At 52.0% G+C, this 14,389-nt stretch overlaps 1 protein-coding gene across 1 annotated transcript; it reads left to right on the forward strand.

The window, feature by feature from the left end:
- The first annotated feature begins 664 nt into the window (after positions 1-664).
- RASL10A (RAS like family 10 member A) lies at positions 665-13,712 on the forward strand. The gene is made up of 3 exons (XM_038763548.1): positions 665-874; positions 9,810-9,934; positions 12,966-13,712. Exons 1-3 carry the CDS (start codon positions 665-667, stop codon positions 13,234-13,236), a joined length of 606 nt encoding a protein of 201 aa, XP_038619476.1. The 3' UTR covers positions 13,237-13,712.
- Positions 13,713-14,389: the final 677 nt, after the last annotated feature.

Below are 14,389 nucleotides of genomic sequence, written 5' to 3' on the forward strand. Positions count from 1 at the left end.
TGGGGAAGGAGAAGGGCGAGGGGGAGGGATGAGAGGTGGGAAAGTGGGAAGGGGTGGGGGGGGGGGATTTGAACGGCAGCCAGGGAGTACCGGGAAGGGGAGGGAAGGAGAGGAGGAAGAAAGGCACGGGAGGAGGGGGATTCGGTGCGTGTATCTGGGTTCTCCGGGGGTGAGGGCGGATCTGTACCCTTAGGGAAGGAGACAGGACTGTCTCTGCCTTCCGGAGGGGTCCATGCGCTCAGGTCTAGGAGGAGGGAGCTGCCCGCTGGAGCTGGGGGGAGGGGGTTAGGGCTCCTTGCGGGAAGGGGCGGGGACTCCCACGGGGGGAGGGGAGTCTGGGGTCGGTGCTGGGGTGACTGGGGGCTTCGTGTGGGTGGGAGCGCTTCGAACAGTGCTTGGCACATAGTAATCCCATCCCCATCATTATCCTTATTCCCCGCGGGGCAGAGGGACTAGGTGCGGGAAGGGTCCAGGAGTGGGGGCTGGGGGTGCCCCTCTCCCCGCCGCCCCCTCCCGCGCTGGGGGGCGGATGAGCCCTGCCCAGCTGCCCGGCGGGCAGGGCGAGGGGCGCGGGGCTCGGCCTGGGGTCCCCGGGCGGGCCTGAGCCCCTCCGGGGGGTCCGGGGGGGCGGGCGCCGCTCCATGGGGCCCCATGGGGCCGGGCCATGGGGGGCACCCTGCGGGTGGCCGTGCTGGGCGCCCCCGGAGTGGGCAAGACGGCCATCATCCGGCAGTTCTTGTACGGAGATTTCCCGGAGAGCCACCGGCCCACGGCTGCCCGCTGCCTGTACCGGCCGGCCGTGCTGCTCAACGGCGCCGTGTACGACCTGACCATCAGCGACGGACCCGCTGCCCATCGCCCACCCAACGCCCAGGTAGCCGGGCAGCCCCGGGGGGCAGCCAAGGACGCGTGGAGGCCGGAGTCCTTTGGGAAGGGGCGGCCTCCGGGGCCCTTGGTCGGGTGGGATGCCCATCAGCGGAGCCTCAAAGTCGGGCCCCTGGGGTGCCAACCTGGTGTCAGGCTGCGGAGCCGCTCCCCTGCCCGGAGGAGGGCTGGGGGTCGGGGGAAGGGGCGAAGGGGTGGCCGGAGACCTCGCCTCCAACACATTGTAAGCGCTCAATAAATACGATTGAATAATAATGATGGTATTTCTTATCAATCAATCAATCAATCGTATTTAGTGAGCGCTTACTGTGTGCAGAGCACTGGACTAAGCGCTTGGGAAGTCCAAGTTGGCAACATAGAGAGACGGTGCCTACCCAACAGTGGGCTCACAGTCTAAAAGGGGGAGACAGAGAACAAAACCAAACATACTAACAAAATAAAATAAATAGAATAGATAGGTACAAGTAAAATAAATAAATAAATAGATAGATAGAGTAATAAATATGTACAAACATATATACATATATACAGGTGCTGTGGGAAAGAGAAGGAGGTAAGATGGGGGGGGATGGAGAGGAGGACGAGGGGGTGAGGAAGGAAGGGGATCAGTGTGGGAAGGCCTCCTGGAGGAGGTGAGCCCTCAGTAGGGCCTTGAAGGGAGGAAGAGAGCTAGTTTGGCGGATTGGCAGAGGGAGGGCATTCGTAGGCCAGGGGGATGACGTGGGCCGGGGGTCGATGGCGGGACAGGTGAGAACGAGGTACAGTGAGGAGATTAACGGCAGAGGAGCGCTTACTATGTGCAAAGCACGGTTCTAAGCGCTGGGGAGGTGACAAGGTTTATCAGGTTGTCCCCCGGGGGGCTCACAGTTTTCATCTCCGTTTTACAGATGAGGAAACTGAGTGAGGCCCAGAGACGTGACTTACCCAAAATCACACAGCTGACAGTTGGCGGAGCCGGGATTCGAACCCATGACCTCTGACTCCAAAGCCCGGGCTCTTGCCCCTGAGCCACACTGCTTCTCTAGGAACTGAGGCTATCAGTCCTGGGGTTCCGGAGTGATCTGGGGGAATGAAGCGGAGTGTTAAGAACCCTGCCCCCCTGGACCCCAGAAAAACGTTCCTCACTGTCTTGCAGCTGAGTCTGGGGTGGAACTGTTTTGGAGCCAAGAGAGCTTTTCTCAAAAACAGCAACCGGGGCAGAGACAGAGACCTTTATGTGTGACCTTGGGCACGTCACAACCTCTCAGGGCCTCGGTTTCTTCGTCTGTAAAATGGGGATAAGATAGATCGCAGGCCCCATGTGGGACAGAGACTGTGTCTGATCCTCCTCGCTTCCAGGCCAACCTCTCTGCCTCGCCCCCCTGAAAACCAGGCCGCAGCTTGGGGCAGAGACCCTTGTCAGCCCGTTGATGGGTAGGGATTAGTCTCTATTTGTTGCCGAATTGTACTTTCCAAGCGCTTAGTCCAGTGCTCTTGCACGCAGTAAGCGCTCAATAAATACAACCCAATGAATGAATGAATGCCCCCTGCCTCCCCTCATCCCCACCCTGGACCTTTCTACCTGCTGTCCCGGGACGGAGGGTTGTCTACAGAGCCTGGAGGGTAGAATGCTCTTCGTTGTTGTTTTTCGTTTGCTTCTTTTTTAAATAGTACTTGTTAAGCGCTTACTATGTGCCAGGCACTGTACTAAGAGCTGGGGTAGGTAATAATAATGATGGTATTTGTTAAGCTCTTACTACGTGCCAAGCACTGTTCTAAGCACTGGGGGAGATCCAAGGTGATCAGGTTGTCCCACGTGGGGCTCACAGTTTTACCACCATTTTACAGATGAGGGAACTGAGGCACAGAGACGTTAAGTGACTTGCCCAAAGTCCCACAGCTAAGCGGCGCAGCCGGGATTAGAACCCATGACTTCTGACTCCCAAGCCCAGGCTCTTTCCACTGAGCTCCGCTGCTTAGCTAATCAGGTTGGACACAGTCCCTGTCCCACCTGGGGCTCACAAGTCTTAATCCCCATTGTACAGACGAGGTCCCTGAGGCCCAGAGAAGTGAAGTGACTGGCCCAAGGTATAACAGCAGACAAATGGCAGAGGCAGGATTGGAACCCAGGTCCTTCTGACTCTCAGGCCCCGGGCTCTAGCCACTAGGCCATGCTGCTTCTCCACACTGCTCTTCCCTCTGGCTGCATGGAGAGGAGCGTGGAGTGGTGGATGTGGGGTTGGGGGGAAGGTTGTCCAGGGACTAGCAGGCAAGAAAAGCTTTGCCACATGGGCTCTGTTCATTCATTGGTATTTATTGAGCACTTACTGTGTGCAGAGCACTGTACTAAGCGCTTCGGTGAGTACGAGAGAACAGTAAACAGACACATTTCCTGCCCACAAAGAGCTGACAGTCTAGGGGGGAGACAGCTCTGCTTAGTACAGTGCTTTGCACATTGTAAGCGCTCAATAAATATGATTGAATGAATTGAGGCTATCAGTCCTGGGGCTGATAGTGGCGTGTTAAGAACCCTGCCCCCCTGGACCCCAGAAAAACATTCCTCGCTGCCTTGCAGCTGGGTCTGGGGTGGAACTGCTTTGGAGCCAGGAGAGTTTTTCTCAAAAACAGCAACCGGGACAGAGACAGAGACCTTTGTGTGTGACCTTGGGCACATCACAACCTCTCAGGGCCTCGGTTTCTTCATCCGTAAAATGGGGATAAGATAGATCGCAGGCCCCATGTGGGACAGAGACTGTGTCTGATCTGTTCATCTTGGATCTACACCAAGGCACGACACCGTGCCGGGCACACAGTAAGCAATCAGTCAATCAACGGTATTTATTGAGTGCTTACTGAGTGCAGAGCACTGTACTAACTACTTGGGAGAGTACGAGACTACTACAATTATGGATGCCCCTGCCTTTTTCTTTTATTGTGAGCCCCTTGGGGGCCAGGGACCACAATAATAATCATAATCATGATGGAATTTATTAGGCACTTCCTATGTGCCAGGCACTGTACTCGCCCCTGGGGTGGATACAGGCAAATCGAATTGGACACAGTCCCTGTACCATGTGGGGCTCACAGGCTTAATCCCCGTTCTACAGATGAGGTAACTGAGGCACAGGGAAGTGAAGTGATTGCCTCAAGGTCAGACAGCAGACAACTGGCAGAGCCGGAATTAGAACCCATGACCTTCTAACTCCCAGGCCGGTGCTTTATCCACTATTCCATGCTGCTTCTCTGTGTATTTTTCCCAGTGCTTTATACAGTGCTCTGCATAAAGTAAGTGCTTATTATGTGCCATAAATACTGCTGTATTGCTATAGGTGAAACTATTATGGGATTACTCCTGAAGGGAACTTTGGACAAGTCACTTAGCTTCTCTGGGCCTCATGGGTAAAATGGGGATTAATCCTGTGAGCCCCATGTGGGACAACATAATAATAATTGTGATATCATTAAGTGCTTACTATGTGCTAGGCACTGTACGAAGCTCAGCTGTAGATACAAGATAATTGGGTCAGACAAGTCCCTGTCCCACATGGAGCTCAAAACCTTTAGCCCCCCTTTTACAGATGAGGTAACTGAGGCACAGAGAAGTAAAGTGGCTTGCCCAAGGTCACACAGCAGACCAGTTACAGATTAGAACCCAGGTCCTCCCAGCCCAGACACCCAAGCCCAGGCTCTTTCCATTAAGCTACGCTGCTTCTCGGCAGTCCGGTCCAGTTGAACATGGACTGTACCCAATCTGATTGGCCTGCATCTACCCCAGTGCTTAGTTCAGTGCCTGGCACATAGTAAGCGCTTGACAAATACCATAAAAAAATAAAAGGGAAGTAAGAGTGTTTGGGACAGAACTGGAAGCTGGACCCTCCCCAACAGCTGTAATAATAATAATGACGGCATTTATTAAGCACTTACTACGTGCAAAGCACTCTTCTAAGCGCTAGGGATGTTACAAGGTGATCAAGTTGTCCCATGGGGGGCTCATAGTCTTAATCCCCATTTTACAGATGAGGTAACTGAGGCACAGAGAAGTGAAGTGACTTGCCCAAAGTCACACAGCTGACAACTGGCGGAGCCGGGATTTGAACCCATGACCTCTGCCTCCAAAGCCTGTGGTCTTTCCACTGAGCTACACCAGGGACTACTTGGCTGACCCAGCTCCAGAGGCGGCCAAACCAAGCACCTGGGGAAGGGGATTTGGGGAGGACAGAGGAATCAGGAAGGTAATAATAAAGAGGGGCATCGTCATCATCATTATCAGTATTCATTAAGCGCTTATTGGGTGCAGAGCACTTTGGTAAGCACTTGGGAGAGGACAATATAACAAGAGTTGGTAGGCCCGTTCCCCGCCCACAGAGGAGCGTGACTTAGAGGATAAAGCTCGGGCCTCGGAGTCAGAAGGACCTGCGTTCTAATTCTGGCTCCGCCACATGTCTGCTGCGTGACCTTGGGTAAGACACAACTTCTCTGGACCTCCATTACCTCATCTCTAAAATGGAGACTAAGAGTATGAGCCCTGTGTAGAACAGGGACTGCGTCCAACCTAATCAACTTGCATCTACTCCAGCACTTAGAACGGTTCTTGGCACATAGTAAGCGCTTAACAAATACGGTATAAAAAAAAAGAGGGCAAGGAGAAGCTTCTCCAAACTCAGTAATCGCCCCTGGGGGAAATGAAGCCATGGACCCAGCTGTCCGACCTCCAAGTAGCCCCGCGGGCTCCTCTCTCGTACTGGCACTGGGATAGAGGCCCGGACTGTGGCAGGACCCTTTTTCTCAAAACTTGCAGAGAAACCGCTCAGCGGACTTACCTGGCCGGAGGGACCACCTCTCTTCTGCATGGGGAGGGGGTTTCCCTCCCCTCCCCGCCTGCCCCTTACCACTCCTGGGGTCCCTGAGAGCTGGCAGGGAGTGGCAGAGAAGCCCCTGCAGTGAATGAAGATGAAGAGGATGATGAAAACGGTATCTGCTACATACTTACTATGTGCCAGGCTCTGAACTAAGCCCTAGGGTAAATAAAAGGTCATCAGATCAGATACAGTCCCACAGAGGGCTCACATTCTAAGGGGTCCAACCAATCAAAGGTATTTATTGAATGCTTAACGTGTACAGAGCACTGCACTAAGCACTTCGGAGGGTCCAAAACAGTGGAGCTGGTGGACACCATTCCTGCCCACAAGGACCTTGCAATCTAGACATCTTGACTGTAACCTCATTGTGGGCAAGGAACCTGTCTACCAACTCAGTTGAGAAGCAGCGTGGCTCAGTGGAAAGAGCCCGGGCTTGGGAGTCAGAGGTCATGGGTTCCAATCCCGGCTCCCCCACATGTCTGCTGTGTGACCTTGGGCAAGTCACTTCACTTCTCTGAGCCTCAGTTACCTCATCTGTAAAAGGGGGGTGAAGACTGTGAGCCCCATGTGGGGCAATGTGATCACCTTGTATCCTCCCCAGCGCTTAGAACAGTGCTTTGCACATAGTAAGCACTTAACAAATGCCATTATTATTGTTATTTATTATACTGTACTCTCCCAAATGCTTAGTACAGTGCTCTACACACAGGAAGTGCTGAATAAATATGATTGATTGATTGATCTACAGGGGGAGACGGGAAATGGCAGAATATAAGGATAAGAAGGAAAGAGCCCAGGCTTGGGAGTCGGAGGATGTGGGTTCTAATCCCGGCTCTGCCACAAGTCTGCAGCGTGAACCTGGGCCAGTCACTTAAATTTCTCTGTGCCTCAGTTCCCTCATCCGTAACATGGGGATTAAAGACTGTGGGCCCCACACGGGACAAGCTGATGACCTTGTATCTACCCGAGCACTTAGAACGGTGCTTGGCACATAGTAAGCGCTTAACAAATATCATCATCATTATTATAAGTCCTGTGGGTGGGATGACTAGCAAGTGCTTAAGGGGAACAGATCCCAGTGCATAATTTTGTATGTATAATCCCAGTTGTAATTTTGGCTTCCTCGCATCCTGCTAACTCCTGGCTTTTCTGGGCACTTTTCCTCTGCTCTTCTGCTTCCATCTGCTTTCACTCCCCATCAGATGTGCACAGCAGAGAAGGGAGGAGGGGAGGGCAGTGAAGAGGGGCCCCTCAAGGTCCCCCAGGTCATGGCTCAGGGAATCCGCCGATACAACCTACCTGCTCTCTGGGCCTCTCAATGCAGGTCCCCTCTGGATTTCTCCAACTGCTATCTCTGTAAGACTTGTACCAGTGTCGCTGTTAATCATAACGATAATGATAATAATAATGGATTTGCTGTGGTATTTAAGTCACTCGCCCAAGGTCACACAGCAGACGGGTGGCAGAGCTGGGATTGAAACTCAGGTCTTTCTGGCTCCCGGGCCCATGCTCTATCCACTAAGGCACGTGGCTTCTATACTTGGCATTCCTTAAGCATTCATTCAATCGTATTTATTGAGCGCTTACTGTGTGCAGAGCACTGTACTAAGCGCTTGGGAAGTACAAGTCGGCAACATCTAGAGACGGTCCCTACCCAACAACGGGCTCACAGTCTAGAAGGGGGTGAGGGACAACAAAACGAAACATGTAGACAGGTGTCAAAATCGTCAGAATAAATAGAATTAAAGCTATATGCACATCATTAACAAAATAAAAAGAATAGTAAATATGTACTAAACGTTTTCCAATGGCTGTTAACACTGTCCAAATATTTCCTAACACTTACCATATGTCAAGTACTCTTCTAAGCACTGGGGTAGACACAAGATAATTGGGTTGATAGCAGTCCCTGTCCCATACAGGGCTCACAGTCTAGGGAGTAGGGAGTAGGATTTAATCCCCATTTTACAGGTGAGGAACTGAGGCACAGAGAAGGAAAATGATTTGTCCAAGGCCACACAGCAGACAAGTGGCAAAATCGGGATTAGAACTCATGTCCTCTGACACCCAGGCTCATGCTCTTTATGCTAGGCATGCTGCTTCTCTAATTATTATTAGTGTATTTATGACGTATTTATTTATTGGGAAGCAGTATGGCTAAGTGAAAAGAGCCCAGGCCTGGGGGTCAGAGGACCTGGGTTCTAATCCCAGCTCCGCCATTTGTTTGTTGTGTGATCAGGGTCGAGTCACTTAATTTTCCTGTGCCTCGATTCCCTTATCTGCAAAATGGGGATTCAATCCCTGTTCTCCCCCTTAGACTATGAGCCCCATGTGGGACCCAATTATACCTGCCCTAGTGCCTGATACAGAGTTTGGGGCATAATAAGTGCTGAACAAATACCACAATTATTATTATTTATTAAGGGCTTCCTATTTGCCAATTGCTGTGTTAAGCACTGGGGTAAATGCAAGATAAACAGATCACATAGGAACCCTTGACCTAAGGGCTTCAGTTCCTGTTGGTGTGAACATTTCCTGTGTAGAAAAGTCACCACAGTCCCTGCCTTCAAGGAGCTAACCATGAAATGGAAAAGTCTGAGCCTCTAGTTTTCCTTTTGCCCTCCCAATTTCCCCCAAGAAAGCAAACAGAGGTTCCCCGAGGCTGCGAGCCAATCCCCCATAACATTTTGGCCCGCCTCATTTTTCGTCCTCTACCGGAAAAGAGCACAGACCTGCGAGTTAGAAGACCTGGATTCTGATCCTGGATCTGCTGCTTCCCTGTTTTCTGTCCTTGGAAAGGTCACTTAACTTCTCTGGGCCTCAGTTTCCTCATCTGTAAATGGGGACAGAAAACCCGTTGCCTCTCCCTCTTACACTTGTGAGCCCTTTTGTGGCAGGGACTGTTAGACCTGATTATATTGGATCTAACACAGTGATCAGCTCCTATTAAGCGTTTAACAAATACCACTATTAATAGGGTCATTATTGTTATTACTTCTGCTTAAGCCTATTTCCGTTGTCTTTTCCACCTTTGTGTAGATCAATAAATCAATAGTATTTACTGCACTACTTAGCACTTGCAAGGGTACAATAGAATTTACAATCTAGAGGGGGAGACCCTAAAACATTTCCAGGGAGGGGGAAGCAATGGAAGTTAAATATGTGTTTAAGGGAGGAAGGGAGGCAGTGGTGTTGAGTAACAGTTGCTTAGGGGATGAGGATTGCTAAAGTGGCAGTAAGGGGTGGAAATAGGTTGGGAAAGATGAGAGGGAGGTTAAGCAGGGAAGGCCTTCTGGAAGAGGTGCGATATCAAAAAGGCTTTGAAGGTGGGGAGAGCAGTGGTCTCCCAGACTTGAGGAGGCGGAGAGTTCCAGACAGGAAGGAGTGTGCAAGCAGGAGGCTGGAGGTGAGAGAGATGAGAACGCAGCACAGTTGGAAAAGTTGCAAGTGTTGAAAAACAGATCATTTCTACGTTGAAGAAAAGGTTTAAAAGCGTGAGCAGGCTGACTTGTGAGGTGGGTGTTGGGAGGTAGTCATGTGTGTGTGTGTGCTTGCTTGTGCGTATGTGTGTACATATGTGGGCAGAGAGGCCTGGGGCTGCATTTTCTTGGGGAAGTGATGACTTCAGGCCATTATCCAGGAAATTCAGCCGCAAGTGGGTTACTGAGTGAGTCGATGAACCTCTGTTCTCCATTTCCACCGAGGGACGGTAGGAATGAGGACAGGGACGGGCGGATGTTGCCATGCGCACAGAAAGAGCTGGCAAATCCCGGGGTTGAAATAAAGGAGGTGGACCCCCAAGTCTTCCCTGGAGATTTTAAATGAAATTGTGGGGGGGGTGGTTGACAGGGGCAGTCCTGCCTCGAGTCCGGGGGATGGCCCAAATGACCCCTCAAGATTACCTCTGCTATTTTCAGAATTTCCCAGGCCGATCCCACGATGGTCCACGGTGGGGGGGGGTGGGGACCTGACCGTCCTTTAGAGCAGCTTGGCCGCTCCCAGGTGACTTTGGGGGAGGTGGGGGACCTGTGGAGGACGCCCCAGTGCCGACGGTGGTGAGCATCTCCGCTCCCCTCCCCACCCCAGGAGCGGCCAGACCTGAAGAGTTGGGGCCTAAGGGACCCGGATGCTTTCGTCCTGGTGTATGACATCTGCAGCCCTGAGACTTTCGAGTACGTCAAGATGCTACGGCAGCAGATCGCTGAGAACAGGTGAGTTTGGCAGGGGGGTGTGGGGAAGCACTACCAGCTTTTCACTTTCAGTTCAGGGGGAAAAAAAGAGAGGGCAGGGACTTCAGGGGAGGAATGGGAGAGGATTTTTTATGGTATTTGTTAAGCGCTTACTATAGTAACAAATTTAATAATAATAATAAAAAAAACCCAACAGATCTGAATTTACTGCCCGTGGCTCTGGGCAAACCACTGTAGTTGGGCTCACAGTCTTATTGCCCGTGGTTCATTAATAATAACAGTAATTGTGGTATTTGATTAAGCACTTACTATGTGCCAGGCACTGTACTAAGTGCTGGGGGAGATATAAGCTTACCAGGTTGGACACAGTCCCTGTCCCACATGGGGTTTACAGTCTTAATACCCGTTTTACAGATGAGGAAACTGAAGCACAGAGAAGTTAAGTGACTTTTCCAAGGTCACACAGCCAGGATAGAGCCCATGCTCTATCCACTAGGCCACTTTGCTTGGCTTCAAACAGACTACCAGTGAGATACTCTGAGGTATTGCTAGGGAGATCATCATGGTCCAATGGAAAGACCCTGGGCCTGGGAGTTGGAGGACCTGGGTTCTAATCCCAGCTCTGCCACTTGTCCTCTGTGTGACCTTGGGCAAGTCACTTCACTTCTCTGGGCCTCAGTTATCTCATCTGTAAAATGGGGATTAAGAGTGTGAGCCCCATGTGGGATAGAAACTGTGTCCTAACTCAGTGCTTAGTACACTGAGAGGTATATAGTACATAGTATCTCCTTAGCACATAGGAGAAGCAGCGTGGCTCAGTGGAAAGAGCCCGGGCTTTGGAATCAGAGGTCATGGGTTCAAATCCCTGCTCCCCCACTTGTCAGCTGTGTGACTTTGGGCAAATCACTTAACTTCTCTGCACCTCAGTTACCTCATCTGTAAAATGGGGATTAAGACTGTGAGCTCCCCGTGGGACAACCTGATCACCTTGTAACCTCCCTGGCACTTAGAACAGTGCTTTGCACATAGTAAGCGCTTAATAAATTCTATCATTATTATTATTGTCTGGTACATAGTACGCACTTTATAAAGAGCCTGGGCTTTGGAGTCAGAGGTCAGGGGTTCGAATTCCGGCTCCGCCACATGTCTGCTGTGTGACCTTGGGCAAGTCACTTAACTTCTCTGAGCCTCAGTTCCCTCATCTGTAAAATGGGGATTAAGACTGTGAGCCCCACGTGGGACAACCTGATCACTTTGTATCCGCCCGCCAGCAATTAGAACAGTGCTTCGCACATAGTAAGCGCTTAACAAATGCCAAAAAAAAATACCATTAAGAAAAACCTGTCTCCACCACTTACCTGCTCGGGGACCTTGGGCGAGTCACTTAACTTTTCTGTGCCTCAGTTTCCTCATCTGTGAAATGAGGATTTAATGCCTATCTTCTCTCTCCCATATGGGACAAAAACTGCTCCCGATTTGATCGAATCGGATCTACTGCAGTGCTTGGTACAGAATAAGCGCTCAGCAAATACTTCAGCAGTTGTGTTACCTGAGGTGAGCAAGTCAAGTCCAGACAGCCATGAGAATCATAAGAGTCACTTCCCCATGAAGGTGGCACTTTAGTACAAACTGGGGGGTGAGAGGTCATTGTCCCCAGGGCAAAGCTGAACCCAGATCTCCCACTTCCCCTATCTGTACTTTATTTTAGTGCCTGCCTCCCCCTCTAGATTGTAAGATCCTATGGGGCAGAAATCACATAATAATGATGGCATTTATTAAGTGCTTACTACGTGCAAAGCACTGTTCTAAGTGCTGGGGAGGTTACAAGGTGATCAGGTTGTCCCACAGGGGGTTCAGTCTTAATCCCCATTTTACAGATGAGGTAACAGGCACAGAGAAGTGAAGTGACTTGCCCAAAATCACACAGCTGGCAATTGGCAGAGCCAGGATTTGAACCTATGACCTCTGACTCCAAAGCCTTGGCTCTTCCCACTGAGCTACGCTGCTTGCTTCTCATCTACCAACTCTTTTGTACTGTACTCTAGACTGTGAGCCCGCTGTTGGGTAGGGACTGTCTCTGTGTTGCCGACTTGTACTTCCCAAGCGCTTAGTACAGTGCTCTGCACACAGTAAGCGCTCAATAAATATGATTGATTACTCTTTCAAATGCCTAGTAGAGTGCTCTGCACACAGTAAGCACTCAGTAAATACCATGGATTGATTTTGGGCCTTGGGGAACTCATGGCTTGGGCCTATCCGGGTATAAGTTAGGCTAAGCACACTCTCCCTCCCCCCAACCATCCCCGGGGAGCACACTTCCCCTCCGCCCACCCTGTCCGCTCCCACCAGGATGACCCATCTCCAGCCGGAGGTGCCTTGGGCAAGTCACTTCACCCCTCTGTGCCTCAGCTACCTCATCTGTTAAATGGGGATTGAGACAGTGAGCCCCATAAGAGTAATAATTATGGTATTTATTAAGCGCTCACTACGTGCCGGGAACTGTACTGTAGTGCCGGGGTAGGTACAAACACCCCAGGGCAGCATTGCTCAGTGGGACGAGCATGGGCTTGGGAGTCAGTGGTCATGAGTTCAAATCCCAGCTCTACCAATTGTCTGCTGTGTGACTTTGGGCAAGTCACTTCACTTCTCTGTGCCACAGTTCCTTCATCTGTAAAATAGGGATTTTTTTTTCAATCGTATTAAGACTGTGAGCCCCCCCGTGGGACAACCTGATCACCTTGTATCCTCCCCAGGATTTAGAACAGTGCTTTGCACATAGTAAGTACTTAACAAATGCCATTATTGTTATTATTACAAACAAATCGGGTTGGCTACAGTCCCTGTCCCATATGGGGAACGATTATATCCACCCCAGCGCTTAGTTCGGTGGGACAGGGACTGTAGCCAACGCGATTTATTTGTACCCACCCCGGCGCTCAGTACAGTGCCCGGCACATAGTAAGCGCTTAGCAAATGCCATCATCGTTATGTGGGATCTCAGCCTGGTTCCCCCCACCTAACCGATGGATCGCTGCGTCCATTTCCCTTTCAGGCCTGCTGGCACTCCCGAGGTGCCCATCATTGTGGTGGGCAACAAGCGGGACCAGCAGAAGCAGCGCTTCAGCCCCCGGCGAGCGCTGGCTGTGCTGGTGAAGAAGACGTGGAAGTGCGGCTACATGGAGTGCTCGGCCAAGTACAACTGGCACGTAGTCCTGCTCTTCAAGGAGCTGCTGAGCAGCGTCCTGGCCCGCGGCTGCAAGCACGGACACCCCGCCATCCGTCTGCAAGGGGCACTCCACACCAGCCGGTGCAGCCTCATGTGACCACGGGGGCCGGGGTGTGAAGAGGGCGGAGGACGTCCTCAATCCAGCGGCCCGAGGTCCGTCCACTACGGCGTGGGGGTGCCGACTGAGCCGAGGACTTTGTCTTCCCACCCCCGCCCCGGAGCCCCGCCGAAGCCAGGGGCGTTGGGCGATCCGTTCTGCCGGCCAGAAGGGTCGAGACTGGGTTGGGGGGGTCCCGGGGCAGGGACTATTGCGGGACAGCAGGTCGGAGTCGCGGGCCACGACCCGGCTGAGTAGCCGTCCCGTATTCCGACCGCCTTGAGGGCCGGTGGGGTGGACGGGTCATGGGACCTTCCTCTCTTGCAAGCGTCCGAGGGCTTTGCCTTACCAGGTGGGTGGGAGGGGGGGCAGGGCCATGGGGAGATGCCTGGGGCTCCCCTCCCTACCCCCACAATAAGTGGGGGCCTAAGGGCTATTCCAGTCACTGGAGAGGCTACTGTGCAATAAAGAGGAGACAGAAGCTGGACCCCGGGCTTGGCAGCACTGTTCTAAGCGCCGGGGTAGATGCAAGGTAATAAGGTTAGACACACGTCCCACAAGGGACTCACAGCCTTCACCCCCATTCTTTACGGACGAAGGAAATGAGGCACAAAGAAATTAAGTGACTTGCCCAGGGTCCCAAAAGAGACAAGTGGATTAGAACCCAGGTCCTCCTGACGCCCAGGCCCGTGCTCCCTCCACTAGGCTACACTGCTTCTCCAAAGGACAAAGCCGGGCCACTCTCTGAGCAGGAAATGGCCAGCAGCCCATCCGGCACCAAGCCCCAGCTCCGCTGGCCTGGGGCACCTTCCTTCCTGTCCTGGCCTCAGTTTCCCCACTGGCCCCCGCCCTGAGGGTCATCAGGGCCCTGGTCCATGCAAGGGAAAATCCCAGAGTGGGTGTTAGAGGAAAGCGGGGAGGTCTGCTAAGGGATCCAAAAACGCAGGGGGGCAGAGGGCTCCCCTTGCAACCTAATAATAATTGTGGCATTCGTTAAATGCTTACTATGTGCCACGCACTGTTCTAAGAACTGAAGGTAATAACGGCGGACACAGTCCCTGTCCCGCATGGGCTCACGTCTTAATCCCCATTTTACAGATGAGTTAACTAAGGCCCAGATAAGCAAAGTGACTTACCCAAGGTCACACGGCAG

Source organism: Tachyglossus aculeatus, chromosome 21 (genome assembly GCF_015852505.1).
Source record: "Tachyglossus aculeatus isolate mTacAcu1 chromosome 21, mTacAcu1.pri, whole genome shotgun sequence".
Classification (NCBI taxonomy): domain Eukaryota; kingdom Metazoa; phylum Chordata; class Mammalia; order Monotremata; family Tachyglossidae; genus Tachyglossus; species Tachyglossus aculeatus.